The sequence below is a fragment of the Gadus chalcogrammus genome, chromosome 7 (assembly GCF_026213295.1).
Source record: "Gadus chalcogrammus isolate NIFS_2021 chromosome 7, NIFS_Gcha_1.0, whole genome shotgun sequence".
In the NCBI taxonomy this organism is placed as follows: Eukaryota; Metazoa; Chordata; class Actinopteri; order Gadiformes; family Gadidae; genus Gadus; species Gadus chalcogrammus.
In genome coordinates, this window is record NC_079418.1 from 2,661,719 (window position 1) to 2,677,190 (window position 15,472).

At 40.8% G+C, this 15,472-nt stretch overlaps 3 protein-coding genes across 3 annotated transcripts in view; 2 read left to right on the forward strand and 1 right to left on the reverse strand.

The window, feature by feature from the left end:
• LOC130385452 (uncharacterized) overlaps window positions 1-15,472 on the forward strand; it is a 39,520-nt gene that overhangs the window by 2,355 nt on the left and 21,693 nt on the right. The window contains exons 3-4 of the mRNA XM_056593956.1: window positions 335-419; window positions 1,428-1,602. Of these exons, the coding sequence (XP_056449931.1) occupies window positions 335-419; window positions 1,428-1,602 (260 nt within the window). The remainder of the gene's footprint in view (window positions 1-334; window positions 420-1,427; window positions 1,603-15,472) is intronic.
• On the forward strand, window positions 6,347-7,543 carry LOC130385717 (zinc finger BED domain-containing protein 4-like). Its single transcript, XM_056594379.1, has 2 exons — window positions 6,347-6,771; window positions 7,212-7,543. Exons 1-2 carry the CDS (start codon window positions 6,347-6,349, stop codon window positions 7,369-7,371), a joined length of 585 nt encoding a protein of 194 aa, XP_056450354.1. The 3' UTR covers window positions 7,372-7,543.
• Window positions 8,130-11,698, reverse strand: LOC130385715 (uncharacterized G-patch domain protein DDB_G0278987-like). Its single transcript, XM_056594377.1, has 5 exons — window positions 11,445-11,698; window positions 10,526-10,594; window positions 9,874-9,951; window positions 9,597-9,743; window positions 8,130-8,559 (listed from the first exon to the last, which is right to left on the reverse strand). Exons 1-5 carry the CDS (start codon window positions 11,563-11,565, stop codon window positions 8,276-8,278), a joined length of 699 nt encoding a protein of 232 aa, XP_056450352.1. The 5' UTR covers window positions 11,566-11,698; the 3' UTR covers window positions 8,130-8,275.

Here is a 15,472-nt window from a genome sequence, read left to right on the forward strand (position 1 = left end):
AGACAGAGAGAGTCAATGAGAGAGAGAGAGAGAGTCAATGAGAGAGAGAGACAGAGAGTCAATGAGAGAGAGAGAGGCCCACCCCTCTCTCCACCTGGTGTTGAGCTGGGCTCTCTGCTGGTTCAATGACCAGTTGTTGTCTGACCGCTCAAGTAGGTCCACCTCCTGTCCCCCATAGCACTCATTCCCCACTTTGACCTCTAACTTTCAGTTCCTGGATTCCATATTGCTCTGAAAATCCAACAGCAAAGTCGGATTCGAGATCTGATAAAAAAAACGACTTGCCTACTACTCCTCTGTGATTGGTTGAATCGGTCGACAATACAACAATAAGGATTGAAGAGTTTAGTTTTGGTGAAAACATACACATTTCACAAGAATTCCCCGGATTTGAGATCCTCGGACACCAAAAATGTCAGGTAGGTCATTTGCAAGTAAAGTTTTATACTATCTTATCTTGTGTTTTCTATCAGATCTTGCGATTATCACTTCGTATTTACCATTAGATTAGTTTGAAGTGTGAATACACTTAAACAAAACACAATGTTGGTCTTCAGTCAAGATTAACTGTTTGCTGTAACACATGTTTAACTATTAACTGTTAAAAATAAGCCAGTTTAACTGCTGTTAAAAATATGCAGCTTAAAATGTGCCCCAAACACATAAAGATAATCAAAACATTGCACTGAATAGATCATGCAAAAACAATGGCCTTTTTTTAAGGTTGAACTTAATCTATTGATTATCTTTTCCTGTTTAAAGAATCTGAGTGACATTAAAGGCCATTTACCCAGGCTTAATTCATGTGCAGATGTTTAAATCATTGTCATTCATGTGTGTTGTAGTCAACGGCAACCGACTCTCACCCTGATCTCTGATGGATGGCGAGGCCGTTTCTGACACGTCACTCAAAGGACGGCTATTAAATCTCACCTTCAGTCGCTTTGTTAACAAACACGTAGCACGCACACATAGACATACAAACACACACAGGCAGAAGCACATGAACGCACGCACGCAGAAACACACACGCACGTACGCAGAAACGCACGCACGCAGAAACACGCACGCACTCACACACGCACACGCAGAAACACACTCATGCACGCAGAAATACACGCACGCACGCAAGCAGAAACCCATGAAGGCACGCAGAAACATACTCACGCAGAAACACATTGACGCATGCAGAAATGCATGAAGGCATGCACGCAGAAACCCATGAAGGCACTCACGCATGCACGCAGAAACACACGCACGCACGCAGAAACACACGCACGCAGAAATGCACGCACGCACACAACCGTTTTTTTCCAGATACAGTTCAACCGTTTTTTTGCGGTACTTTTACGCTGTCTTCCAAACATGTTTGGATCTCCCCTCCCCCTCCTCCCTCGGTGCCTCCCCCCCCCCCACCCCCACCCCAGGCGGACCCTTGAGCAGGTCTTTGACCGGGTGGTCCTGGTGGACGTTCTGGACAGCCGGGCCCGGGCCCACCTCTCCTGGCTGGGCCGTCCCGAGCTGGGAGTGACCTTCACTAAGCTCCACGCCTGGACCCTCACCCGCTACCACAAGTGTGTGTTCCTGGACGCAGACACCCTGGTGCGTGTGAGTGTGTGTGCGTGAGTGTGGGGGGGGTCTGTGTGTGTGTGTGTTTGTGTGTGTGTAGATGTATGTGTGTGTGTGTAAGAGAGTGATTATATAACTTGGGAGAGAGAGAGACAGAGACAGAGTATGTGTTTGTATGCATGTGCATATGTATGTGGGTGTCCGTGTGTGCATGTATGTATGTGTGTGTATGTGTATTTGTTTTTGAGTGTGTTGGTGTGTATGTATATGTGTGTTTTTGTATGTTTCTTTGAGTATGTATGCGTGTATCTGTGTGTCTGTGTGTGTATGTTTGTGTATGGGCATGCACATGTGTGTTACACTAAAAAAAACACAAATCCTTTGCAGGGTAACACTTTACAATAAGGTACGCAAAAACGTGGGTAGTTACTGAGGAACGAATGAGTAACGAATGATGAACGACCAGGGGGCCCTGCAGGGGCCCTAACAGGGCCCTAAGTGAGTTACTCAGTAACTACTGAGGAGTTACTGGTAAACCGACTAGAGGATACTGTATTAATTCATCATTCTGTGAATTAGCAAACTGACCAATTGATTATGAAAGCAACTGAATTTTCCTGGGATTTCACAATTAGTAATTAAATTAACTGGACACAGACGGGATGATTGTCATATATTAATAAAGATATTCACAATACATACACACAGTACATACATTAATATTCACATTAAAGGTTTATTATGTGGCATTAGTAATGCTGAAGGCTTAAAAGCAATTGTCCACCGCTGCAGGGCACGCTTTAAACCTGCCGCCCTTGGTTTCAAGCGCTGTCGAGGGATGGCTTGGGTCCCACACTGGATCGACTGGTGGAGCTGGATCTGACTGAAGATGAGTTGTTACTCATTCGCGAACCATTGGTTCACCAGTAGTTAAGCTTTTTTGAACCATTCGTTCACCAGTAGTGAAGCTTTTTGTGTCCCTTCATGTAAAGTAATGCATCATACTGAGTTGTTACTCTTTCGCGAACCATTCGTTCACCGGTAGTTAAGCTTTTTCAACCATTCGTTTACCAGTAGCGAAGCTTTTTTAATCATTCGTTTACCAGTAGTGAAGCTTTTTGTGTACCTTCATGTAAAGTAATGCATCATACTGAGTTGTTACTCTTTCGCGAACCATTCGTTCACCAGTAGTTAAGCTTTTTCAACCATTCGTTTACCAGTAGTGAAGCTTTTTGAATCATTTGTTTACCAGTAGTGAAGCTTTTTGTGTACCTTCATGTAAAGTAATGCATCATACTGAGTTGTTACTCTTTCGCGAACCATTCGTTCACCAGTAGTTAAGCTTTTTCAACCATTCGTTTACCAGTAGCGAAGCTTTTTCAACCATTCGTTTACCAGTAGTGAAGCTTTTTGTGTACCTTCATGTAAAGTAATGCATCATACTGAGTTGTTACTCTTTCGCGAACCATTCGTTCACCAGTAGTTAAGCTTTTTCAACCATTGGTTCACCAGTAGTTAAGCTTTTTGAACCATTCGTTCACCAGTAGTGAAGCTTTTTATGTCCCTTCATGTAAAGTAATGCATCATACTGAGTTGTTACTCTTTCGCGAACCATTCGTTCACCAGTAGTTAAGCTTTTTCAACCATTCGTTTACCAGTAGTGAAGCTTTTTGAATCATTTGTTTACCAGTAGTGAAGCTTTTTGTGTACCTTCATGTAAAGTAATGCATCATACTGAGTTGTTACTCTTTCGCGAACCATTCGTTCACCAGTAGTTAAGCTTTTTCAACCATTCGTTTACCAGTAGCGAAGCTTTTTCAACCATTCGTTTACCAGTAGTGAAGCTTTTTGTGTACCTTCATGTAAAGTAATGCATCATACTGAGTTGTTACTTTCGCAAACCATTCGTTCACCAGTAGTTAAGCTTTTTCAACCATTCGTTTACCAGTAGCGAAGCTTTTTCAATCATTTGTTTACCAGTAGTGAAGCTTTTTGTGTACCTTCATGTAAAGTAATGCATCATACTGAGTTGTTACTCTTTCGCGAACCATTCGTTCACCAGTAGTTAAGCTTTTTCAACCATTCGTTTACCAGTAGCGAAGCTTTTTCAACCATTCGTTTACCAGTACTGAAGCTTTTTGTGTACCTTCATGTAAAGTAATGCATCATACTGAGTTGTTACTCTTTCGCGAACCATTCGTTCACCAGTAGTTAAGCTTTTTCAACCATTCGTTTACCAGTAGCGAAGCTTTTTCAACCATTCGTTTACCAGTAGTGAAGCTTTTTGTGTACCTTCATGTAAAGTAATGCATCATACTGAGTTGTTACTCTTTCGCGAACCATTCGTTCACCAGTAGTTACGCTTTTTCAACCATTCGTTTACCAGTAGCGAAGCTTTTTTAATCATTCGTTTACCAGTAGTGAAGCTTTTTGTGTACCTTCATGTAAAGTAGTGCATCATACTGAGTTGTTACTCTTTCGCGAACCATTCGTTCACCAGTAGTTAAGCTTTTTCAACCATTCGTTTACCAGTAGCGAAGCTTTTTGAATCATTCGTTTACCAGTAGTGAAGCACTTTAGGGTTAGTTATAAAACGCCAAACCACTGTTGATGACAATGAGGGAACTACAGACACTTAAGTTAAACATTTATAACATAATAATAACATAATAACGGGGTTATACAGAAAATATTAACAATTTAAGACAAAAACAGAAACAAAAAAAGGCATTTTAAATTGGAACAAAAACAAAGGCTGCACTTTTAACAAGGCATTTCTCGATGTCACTGAACAAATCAACCAAAAAAAAGGGCATTTTAAAATGGAACAAAAAAAAGGCACCCTAAAAACAAAACAAAAACCTGCTCTCTTCTTTACTATGCACTTTAAAGATAAAGTTCCCCTCCCTTGGATATTGATGCCCTCAGCTGGTCATACAGGTCTTTGTCAACAGCGTGTAGCTCCGAAATGGCGGCCGTTGCTGCTACCGTTTTTCGGTCAACCCCGACTTTGACGTATGCCTCAGTTTTTGTCATGCCCTTTTTCACTGCTACAAAGACGCGCCTGTAGCGATCCATGGACTCTTCTGGGGTGAGGACTGAAACAAAGAAAATTATAAACATGTGTTAACTGTAATTAACAGTAGTATTTTGTCAGGATGATGGTGCAGTTGGTTAGGGGTTTACTAGTATTAATACTATTCTTGTATTAGTGTTATATAGTGTACAGTAGGGGTGCACCGAAAATTCGGCCGAAAACGCAAAAAAAGACATTCGGCTTTCGGCCGAAAGCCAAATGAGTGGCCGAATCGGAGGCCGAAAGTGGTGGTGACGCAAAATTATACAATCTTGTCTGATTACACAAGCAAGGAGCACAGGCCACCTATACGATCTAAAAATAGTAAAATGTAACAATTACGCCACCCCCTCTAGCTTTTTATAGGTTGTGAGTTGTTTTGTTTATCTCGCCATGAACCGCGGGAATGTTTAATCTAACGTTCGTAAGATAGTGAATGAGCGCTGGCTCAACCTGTCAAAATGTCGCTAGTGTGGAAATATTTTAAAATCCACGAAGGGGAAAGTAGATATGCCGTTTGTGACGAGTGCAACAGCAAAGTCTCGAGAGGGGGGCTCACTGCAAAGACGTTCAGCACGTCAGGGCTCATCCATCATTTAAAGTCGAACCATCCGTCAAAATATGATGAGTACCAAAGGGAGACAAAAAGAAAAACTACCACAGCTACAGCTAGCACCCCATCAGTTGCTGAAATGTTCGAGAAGAACAAGAAATTCACCAAGGACAGCGCAAAGGCAAAGGGGATAACAGACAAGGTAATGGAGTACATGGCTTTGGATGACCAGCCTTTCAGTGTTGTGGAGGATGTGGGGTTTAGAAGACTAATGCAACACATCGAGCCCCGCTACACTTTACCTAGTAGACGGCACTTCTCCGATGTCTGTCTTCCAGAGCTGTACAACAGCATCGCTAGTCGTGTTCGCGAGCTCTTGGGCACAGAAGACAGCAGCGACCTACCTTACATTAGCTTCACCACTGATATATGGAGCTCCGACGTCAGCCCAACAAGTATGTTGAGCATGACGGCGCAATGGGTGGATGAAAACTTCCAGCTTAAGCGTGTAGTACTCCAGTGCCAGGAATTCAAAGGCTCCCATACCTCAGCTGCAATAAAGGATGCGTTTAGCAGCATGTTTGAGCGCTGGGGAATAGACCGCACTAGGGTACACGCAGTTGTCAGCGACAACGCTCGTAATATGATTAAAGCCATGGATGATAGCGACCTGAGAGGAATACGATGCGTGGCCCATACTTTGCAACTTGCTGTCAATTAAGTTGTTTTGAGCCAACGGAGCATTGTTGACATAGTATCCACAGGGAGAAAAATCGTAGGCCACTTTAAACATTCCCCTCTGGGATATTCTCGCCTCCAGGCTATCCAGGAACAATTCGGCATGTATCCTAAACGTTTCCAGCAAGATGTCAGCACTAGATGGAATAGTACGTTCTATATGTTACAGAGCCTTCTGGATCAAAAGCGAACCCTGGCAACCTACATTGCAGATTACGATCTGCCAGCGACATTCACCCCTTACCATTGGCTATTAATTGAGAATGTTCTCTCTCTCCTTGCACCATTTGAACAGCTGACGCGAGAAATTAGTTCAGCCAAAGCATCCGCTGCAGATGTCATCCCCTCACTTGCAGCACTGATGCGTCTGCTGAAAAAAATAAGTGGAAACCGACCACGTGGTCAAAACAATGAAGACAGCACTTTTAGAAGCGCTGGACAGATGTTTTAGCCAGACGGACACAGACCCCCTGTTCTGCATAGCAAGTGTGCTTGACCCCCGATACAAGGATAATTTATTTGATGGTGACAAGAAACAAGGAATGAGGGAAATGGTTCGTGCAGAATTGGACTCGGTGGCAGACGGTGAAGTGACGAACAGAGAAGGGGCCGCACCGAGACCGATGCGCACCGAGGCCGAGTCTGCCCCCTCACTCACAAACATGTTTGACGAAATCGTCCAAGAGAACGATCCAGATCCTAGGCAGACGAGTGCCACTGCTCAGCAACTGGACTGTTACCTGTCAGAAGCCCTCATCCCCAGGAGTGATGATCCTCTAACATATTGGAGGACCAATCGAGGGCGCTTTCCTGAGTTGGCACGGATGGCACGCAGGTAATTAGTTATTCTAAACCTGATTGTTGAAATCCTTGAATGTGATTGGCTAAAAGCCGTTGTAAAATCCAGCATTACCTACAATTTGACCTGATTACATTCCATATTACTGCGCAGCGAATGGCAAGGCATTCATATAGCGCATTTCATACCCAGTGTTCCATCTGGCTGTTGCGTTGCTTCAAGGGTTGCGTGGCAACGCGTCGTGCCTAACAACTCCCCTTACCTGTTCTAAAATCAGCGCAAAGCACGGCCTCTTGGGGCTTATTGCTTTAAACATAGGCCTACACTTAAGACTGTACACAAACGTTTATAATTAAGGGAAAAAAATTACAAAAAATAATGTACAAAATTAAAATACTCTGTGAATTGTTAATTTTCTGTAGCCAATTAGTTTGTATTGCTTGACAACTGAACCTACAACATTGTTTCCATCCGAGGTACTTGGCTGCTCCATGCACAAGCACGGATAGTGAGAGGCTGTTCAGTGCTGCATCGAATGTCCTTAATGAGAGGAGGAACCGACTGACATGCGACACAGCAGAGAAGTTGTTGTTCGTGAAAAAGAACATGCCACTGTTCCTGAAGGAGGCTAACTAGACTCTATGCTTAGGACACTGATAATTTGTTATATTGCATGTTTATGCATTTGTTTGTGTTGGATGGCTTTTGAAATGTGTTGTAATTATTGTTGTTGTTTAGAAATCAATTTACAGAGACTTTACACTTGAAAAAGACAAAAAACAGTTAATATTGTGAAGCCAAGTTTAAGAAAAAAGAGGGGGGTAGAGAGATGAAAAGGGTAGAAAAGAAGATGAAAGGAAAGGACAGGGGGGGGGGGGGGCTCAATTGTTCTCAAAACCGCAATACAAATTCAGGGTGATGTGTTTTTCTCCAACATTTGAAGATTTCAAATAAACATTTTTCCTTGAAAAACATGTCTAAACATTTATTGTAAGCAGTAGATTTAAGCAATATTTAAAAATAGTGTTTTGACAACTTTAAACGGAACCGTCATTTTCGGTTTCGGTATTCGGCCAAGCGATTAATTATTTTTCGGTTTCGGCCACAAATTTTCATTTCGGTGCATCTCTAGTGTACAGAGGTATAATAATAATTATCATTAAATTTCCAGTAGTATCAAGAGTACTGTGAGTGTACTGTTTATTCGAGTAGTATTATCTGTTCTCTTAACAATAGGTTATTATAAATCAAATTAGCACAACTAGAGAGTAAAGTGGAAGCACTGTATAGTTTAGATAAGTGGTAGAATAAGTCAATTATATCGTTAAGTGTTATTTGAAAGCCATGTTCAGACGTGGCTTTGATATTATAAGCAGACTTGGGACCAGCTGATCAACCAGCTGATTGATCCATACCATAGCATTTGTAGGCAGGCTTTTCCTTTTTATACAGTGGTCAGTAATATTTGTTGGAAGTTGGAACAAAGACTGGGTTAGGCATTTCAAAGGTGATAACTGTAGTACACCACAGATGCCCCGCCTTATCCCCTGGTTGCCAACGTACCTCTCTTTCCTATCTTGGTGTTCTTTTTGTTTCCTTTCTTCCCTTTTTTTTTCTTGCTGTCTTTTTTGTTGTTGCTGTTGTTCCTCTTCTTCTTCTTCTTCTTCTTCTTCTTCCCTCTTTCTGAAGAAGATGATGAGGAAGAGGAGGAACTGTCGGAGGAGGATGAGGAGGAGGTGGAGGAGGAAGAGGATTTTTCAATACTCTTTTCGTGCAAGGGGGGCGCTGCCGTCACTTGGTCCTCTTTATTTGCAAGCGCCAAAGCTGAAACAAGCAAGACGATAAGCACGTTACTAGTGTTACCAATAGGGGTGTGAAATTATCACTCACTCCCAATCATTCTAGCGTTATACTTATACTTAAATGTACACCTGGGCTCCCCCACTTTAGGGTAGAGTGATTTAGATTTTTGGGATGGCATAGAAAAGACAAACAATCAGATGCTTCCACCTTAAAGAAAATAGAGGTTGCAAGACCAAAACGATCTATTTTTTTTAAACTGCCATGCAGCCCTTAGCTGTGACCATCACTTGTTAGCTGCCATCACAAGTCAAAAGTGAAACTTAAAAGTATTTTACATTATGCCCAAATGTATCAAGTGTATAATTAATAATAATGGATGAAAAGATCTGCGAGTTCCTGGCTGTTCAGGCCATACAATGTACAGTAAACAATGAGGTCTCTGCAGCACACCTTTGGCATCATATACTGCCTCCTCCTGTTAGCTAAAGTGCTACCTTTTAGCCAATCAACATGAAATTCACGCCATGGCCTCCTTGCACAACTGTCTACCAGTGTACCAAATTTCATTACTTTTCAACATACAGTTCTATGGGCTCCCATGGACTTCAATGGTTGAATAAAAAAAGAGGGTTAGGGTTAAATAAGAAGGGATACAAATTCAATGCTTGGCCCCCAATAAACAACCTGAACACATTTAACGTTTTTCCTCCTCAATCCCACCCCTCCACTGTCTCTTCTTGTTCAGTGAGAGAAGTAGGCAGTAGCCTGTCCTCTCAGGGTTTTTGATCGGGACTGAAGGATGGTGTGGTGTCTGGGTCCGGCCCAGGCCCGCCATTTGGTGGTGCCTGTCTTAAATGGTATTATTATTGAAATGTTTTGATGCCAAATGACTGTTACTCGTGATGCAATTGTTTACTTCAGCAAAGACATGTGGACTCTGCAAGCAATTGTAGATGAGAAAATCTGTAGGGGTTGTTTTGTGTTTTTTTGCCTTAAAACCATCAGATGCCAATAAATCCTAATACTGTTTATTCAAATAATTTTTCATTATCGATTACCCTCAGACAGTTGGTTCCTTAAGAAGTCCCTTTCATTCTCCAAGGACTTAATTTTTTCTTTTGCATTCTCCAGCTTTAGCTTCCAGACAACGTTTTCTTGTTTGCTGCGCTTCAAAGATGAAATAGCTGTTGGAGCTACTGAAGAACCTGTACTGACATGTAAAGACATCAACTAATAACATTCTGGTTTCCCCCTGTCATTAATAGCACATAATCAAAAACAGTGACAGCAGGACATAAAATGGAAATGTAATGCAATGTGACTACACAACCTTACCTTGAGCTGCTACTCTTTTAGTAGGCTGGTGTACTGTGTCTGACTCAAAGTCAGACCCATCACTGCAGCACACTACAGCTTCAAGAGGAGAAAGAAAAGGCAATTAGTAATAGTGTTGGCAAAAGTATACTCAATATATGTAATGGTTTTAGGTCAAATATGTCAAATTGAGCTCCAGTTGTGGTCACACTTTAGCAGCAGCATGTTAGACCAAAAAAAAACCTGCCTGTCTGCTACACCACTGTTTGGCTAACGTGACCTCTACCAGCAATGCAGGTGTGGTAAAGCACAGAGGAAAAATCCCCCAACATAGGAGATAACTGGGGGCTTCTCTTTCTGCTCTGGAACTCTTTAATCCACTATATGTTTACACATCACAAACGTAGGCAATGTCCCAACAAAGTGTTAAATGAAAGTTAGTGTTGTCACATAACTTATCAAAATGAGATCACAAGGCACCATGGTGTGATTTATTTTGTCCATAGTTGGAGGAACCATGTCAAGTGCATGATGTGTTAATGATCTAAGTATAATCTCAACTACATGTCCATTAAGCAATTATATTTTATACTTCTATACATTTCACAGTCAATTGAATCTGAGAATATATTTTAAGTATGCTTAACATTTAAAATAAAATAAAAACAATTACCTGCTTCCTCTGCCGCAGTTTGGCTACTGTGCTGTTCAGATCTTTCCAGCTGACTCGAATCTGATGGCACTGTAACATTTTGGAGTACAGAAAGCATGGTTGGTGTAAGGGGCTCAAAACTGTATGAAAGATCTTGATGAATGCATGCAGAGTGACGTTTTGGTTAATTTGAAAATTGTATGGATACCTTAAAATATATACAGTTAATACTATAGTTAAGAAATAAGAGTTTTATTCACTTTGGGCAATGACATTATCCATTGTCTTTAATGTTATAATATGTAATAATAATATGTATGATCATATAACATTTTGATTAGAGAAAAATCTTCATCAACTCATTTGTCATGGTTCCACAAGCCCATTGTGTATAAGACATGTTTCAGAGATTCAGTTGTTAACATTACACATACTGTAAGTAACTATGGACTAAAGTGAAAAGAAAAAACCCCGGAGAAAAGTATTACCGTAATAGCACTATAACAGTGCTATTAGCAGCCTTCGAGTTTTCTAGTAGTTAAAAACAACTCCAAAAACGATTCAAAGACATGTGGTAACATGTCTAACAGAATAATGTGGCTAAGAGAATAACTTTACAAGTCCAATTTCAAAGCTTGGACCACATTTTCGTGGCATATCGCCTAATTGAACATTAGATAAATGGTTGAACCGTCGGTCTTCTGACCAGTTAAGAGTTAATTTTTCGTGTTTGACAGATAATTTATCTGCTTGCAACGTCGGCTATCTAGCCAGCTAGCAATCCATTGGTTAGTGACAAGGTTAGCTAGCAAGACCAAAAAATACGTGATAGAACAGACGTGGTACGATGTCAAATTAGCTCATTTTAGGAAGCTAAGCAATGTGACCGAATTATTACACTCTCAATTAATAATGAAATAACTTTAAAGCATGTACTTACATTCTGCCATGGCTTTCTCCACGCGTCCAAGATCTCTTGTAGGCTGCCTTTTACGCTTGCTCTTCCTCTGAGCCTCCATTGCCAAGTTCTTCTTAGTGAGACACGTGTAAGAAGTGCACATGTGCAAGACAGGAAGACGGTTTGATGCAAAGTTATCATGACCCTGCACGCCAAAGTACTCAGTCTTATTGAGGGAAGACAGACTTTAAAAAAGAAATTAAAATTGATAAAATGGCTCCAAAAGAAGAAGTTACTTCAAGCCAAAAGAAAATGCAAACTCTGCAAAAAGAGGATGAAACTGAAAGAAAACGCAAACGTTGACGGACTGCAGTGGTAAGTATTCTTCTTTTGGTACGGTTTTAATCAATGACTTCCTTTCTTAACTGATAAGTCATGTTATAAATTCAAGTTCAGTAACATTAATTAAGATATATATTTATCATGAAGAAATGCGTTGTCTTCTGTAGGCAGTGCCGACGTAATAAACACAGAGGGAAAACGACGAGGAAGTCAGTCAGGTGCGGGTCACTGTTTGAGAGGAGCAAATTGTCCCTATTCAGCTGGATGAAATACATTTATAGGTAAGGTGTGCAGTATGGCTGTACGGTATGGACTACAATTTATATCATAATTGAATTGAATGATTGTTGAATGACGTTGATGGTTTTTAGGCACTGTGTTGACTTTTTATCACTTAAAGTCGCCGAGGGATGTGTAGATAGACCTCTCACTTATGATGCTACAATGCTAACAATGCTATTCAGATGTTTCTATTTCTATTTAATATTTAATATTGTTCTTTAACAGGTTTTCCCAGGGGCTGCAGTTAAGGCAAATTGATATGCTTTGAGAAAAGTATGCCAGAGGGCAATCAAGAGGAGAGAAAGAAGGGGAAAGCAGAGAATTGGAAGAGGGAATGAATTTGTGATGCTGGACGAAAGAAACTTCTACCACAAAAGGAAGGTGTGTGTAAACTGCGATGCCTCAGCTTCACTAAAACTTGGACCTTTGTTTTGCAATAGAATGTTGTAGTCAGAGCTTTGGATAAAATGGCAGGGGAAAGAAGAACATGTCATTTGAGATCAGAGGTTAATGAATGAATCAGCGAAGAAATGTAATGTTATTATTGTGTCATGCACAGTTATGACTTGCTTTAAAAACACTTTGAAACTCATCAAATTCACATCGGTTGCGCATCTTTTCTTTTTAATATGACCAAACACAATGGCCAGCGTAATTTCTTAACCGTGCAAACAAAACAATCTTTGACTTTTACATGTTCTAGAATTTTTCATTAAATGTCGGTCCTAATGTTTATTTTCCTGTCTGCTACTACTTTATCAAAGTATGGAAGGGGGAGATTTGGAGCTACCTGGAGGAGGAGAAAATGGGTCTTCGGAATGCTGGGAATCAAAGGAAGAAGGAGAAGACCCATCCTCAGGCTGGTGACGAAAAGGTCAAGGCGCTACTTAATTCCGCTGGTCACAAAATACGTCCGTCAAGGGACCACAGTTCTCACGGACAGGTGGCGGGTCTACATGACTGCACTGGCACAGAGTGGCTATGTAAATTTTTCTGTAAACCACAGCCAGTCATTCTTCAACCCAGTCACAGGAGCCCATACCCAAAACATTGAGCGGGCTTGGTCAGCCTACAAATCCAAGGTGTGGAGACTGCGGGGAAACCGCACAGAGAGGACACTAAAGAAAAAGTTTCTCATTTATCGAGTGGACTCATTGGTTGGCGAATGACCACAAAGACGGTCCCCTTGGCAGATTGCTGCATGACATTCGCCACGAACTCCATCAATAACATTTCAGTTTTGTTGAGTTTTGTTGATGTAGACAGCTCTTTTTCTTGTTTGGTTTTTTCAGTGTTCATTGTTCTTGAGAAATGCCTTGTTAAAAGTGCAGCCTTTATTTTTGTTCCATTTTAAAATGCCTTTTTTTGTTTCTGTTTTAAGTTGTTAATATTTTCTGTATTACCTTGTTATTATTATGTTATAAATGTTTAACTAAAGTGGCTATAGATCCCTCATTGTCATCAACAGTGGTTCGGCGTTTTATAACTAACCCTAACGTGCTTCACTACTGGTAAACGAATGATTCAAAAAGCTTCGCTACTGGTAAACGAATGGTTGAAAAAGCTTAACTACTGGTGAACGAATGGTTCGCGAAAGAGTAACAACTCAGTATGATGCATTACTTTACATGAAGGTACACAAAAAGCTTCACTACTGGTAAACAAATGATTAAAAAAGCTTCGCTACTGGTAAACGAATGGTTGAAAAAGCTTAACTAATGGTGAACGAATGGTTCGCGAAAGAGTAACAACTCAGTATGATGCATTACTTTACATGAAGGTACACAAAAAGCTTCACTACTGGTAAACGAATGATTAAAAAAGCTTCGCTACTGGTAAACGAATGGTTGAAAAAGCTTAACTACTGGTGAACGAATGGTTCGCGAAAGAGTAACAACTCAGTATGATGCATTACTTTACATGAAGGTACACAAAAAGCTTCACTACTGGTAAACGAATGATTAAAAAAGCTTCGCTACTGGTGAACGAATGGTTGAAAAAGCTTAACTACTGGTGAACGAATGGTTCGCGAAAGAGTAACAACTCAGTATGATGCATTACTTTACATGAAGGTACACAAAAAGCTTCACTACTGGTAAACGAATGATTCAAAAAGTTTCGCTACTGGTCAACGAATGGTTGAAAAAGCTGAACTACTGGTGAACGAATGGTTCGCGAAAGAGTAACAACTCAGTATGATGCATTACTTTACATGAAGGTACACAAAAAGCTTCACTACTTGTAAACGAATGATTCAAAAAGCTTCGCTACTGGTAAACGAATGGTTGAAAAAGCTTAACTACTGGTGAACGAATGATTGAAAAAGCTTCGCTACTGGTAAACGAATGGTTGAAAAAGCTTAACTACTGGTGAACGAATGGTTCGCGAAAGAGTAACAACTCAGTATGATGCATTACTTTACATGAAGGTACACAAAAAGCTTCACTACTGGTAAACGAATGGTTGAAAAAGCTTAACTACTGGTGAACGAATGGTTCAAAAAGCTTAACTACTGGTGAACCAATGGTTCGCGAATGAGTAACAACTCATCATCAGTCAGATCCAGCTCCACCAGTCGATCCAGTGTGGGACCCAAGCCATCCCTCGACAGCGCTTGAAACCAAGGGCGGCAGGTTTAAAGCGTGCCCTGCAGCGGTGGACAATTGCTTTTAAGCCTTCAGCATTACTAATGCCACATAATAAACCTTTAATGTGAATATTAATGTATGTACTGTTTGTATGTATTGTGAATATCTTTATTAAAATATGACAATCATCCCGTCTGTGTCCTGTTAATTTAATTACTAATTGTGAAATCCCAGGAAAATTCAGTTGCTTTCATAATCAATTGGTCAGTTTGCTAATTCACAGAATGATGAATTAATACAGTATCCCCTAGTCTGTTTACCAGTAACTCCTCAGTAGTTACTGAGTAACTCACTTAGGGCCCTGTTAGGGCCCTGGTTGTTCATCATTCGTTACTCAGTAACGAATACAGTATCCCCTAGTCTGTTTATCAGTAACTCCTCAGTAGTTACTGAGTAACTCACTTAGGGCCCTGTTAGGGCCCTGTCAGGGCCCCCTGGTCGTTCATCATTCGTTCCTCAGTAACTACCCACGTTTTTGCGTACCTTATTGTAAAGTGTTACCACATATTTTTCAAAATATTTTTTTTCGCTTGAACCAACTCCGGCTTGAGGAGGTATTTAATGTGTTCATGTGTCTGATAACATGAATCGAGCAAACAGGAATGAGTCGCGAACAAACACACCATCATATGTGATGGTGTGTGTGTGTGTGTGGGTGTGTGTGTTTAGGGGGAAAGGGGTGGTAACTGTGGACCCCTCTCGGTATATAGGAGATGAAACCGGGCTCCAAAACTCTGACCTCAAAACCCTATTGATTTTAAACGTATGCACACAATGTACACCAGAGATGAAGTGGCT

Coding starts and splice junctions, on each gene's coding strand:
- LOC130385717 (XM_056594379.1), top strand. CDS start 6,347: ATGAAGACAGCACTTTTAGAAGCGCTGGACAGATGTTTTAGCCAGACG. Junction 6,772..7,211: donor TTGGCACGGATGGCACGCAG/GTAATTAGTTAT, acceptor TTTCCATCCGAG/GTACTTGGCTGCTCCATGCA.
- LOC130385715 (XM_056594377.1), bottom strand. CDS start 11,565: ATGTGCACTTCTTACACGTGTCTCACTAAGAAGAACTTGGCAATGGAG. Junction 9,952..10,525: donor AACTGCGGCAGAGGAAGCAG/GTAATTGTTTTT, acceptor CTCCTCTTGAAG/CTGTAGTGTGCTGCAGTGAT. Junction 8,560..9,596: donor AAGGAACCAACTGTCTGAGG/GTAATCGATAAT, acceptor TGCTTGTTTCAG/CTTTGGCGCTTGCAAATAAA.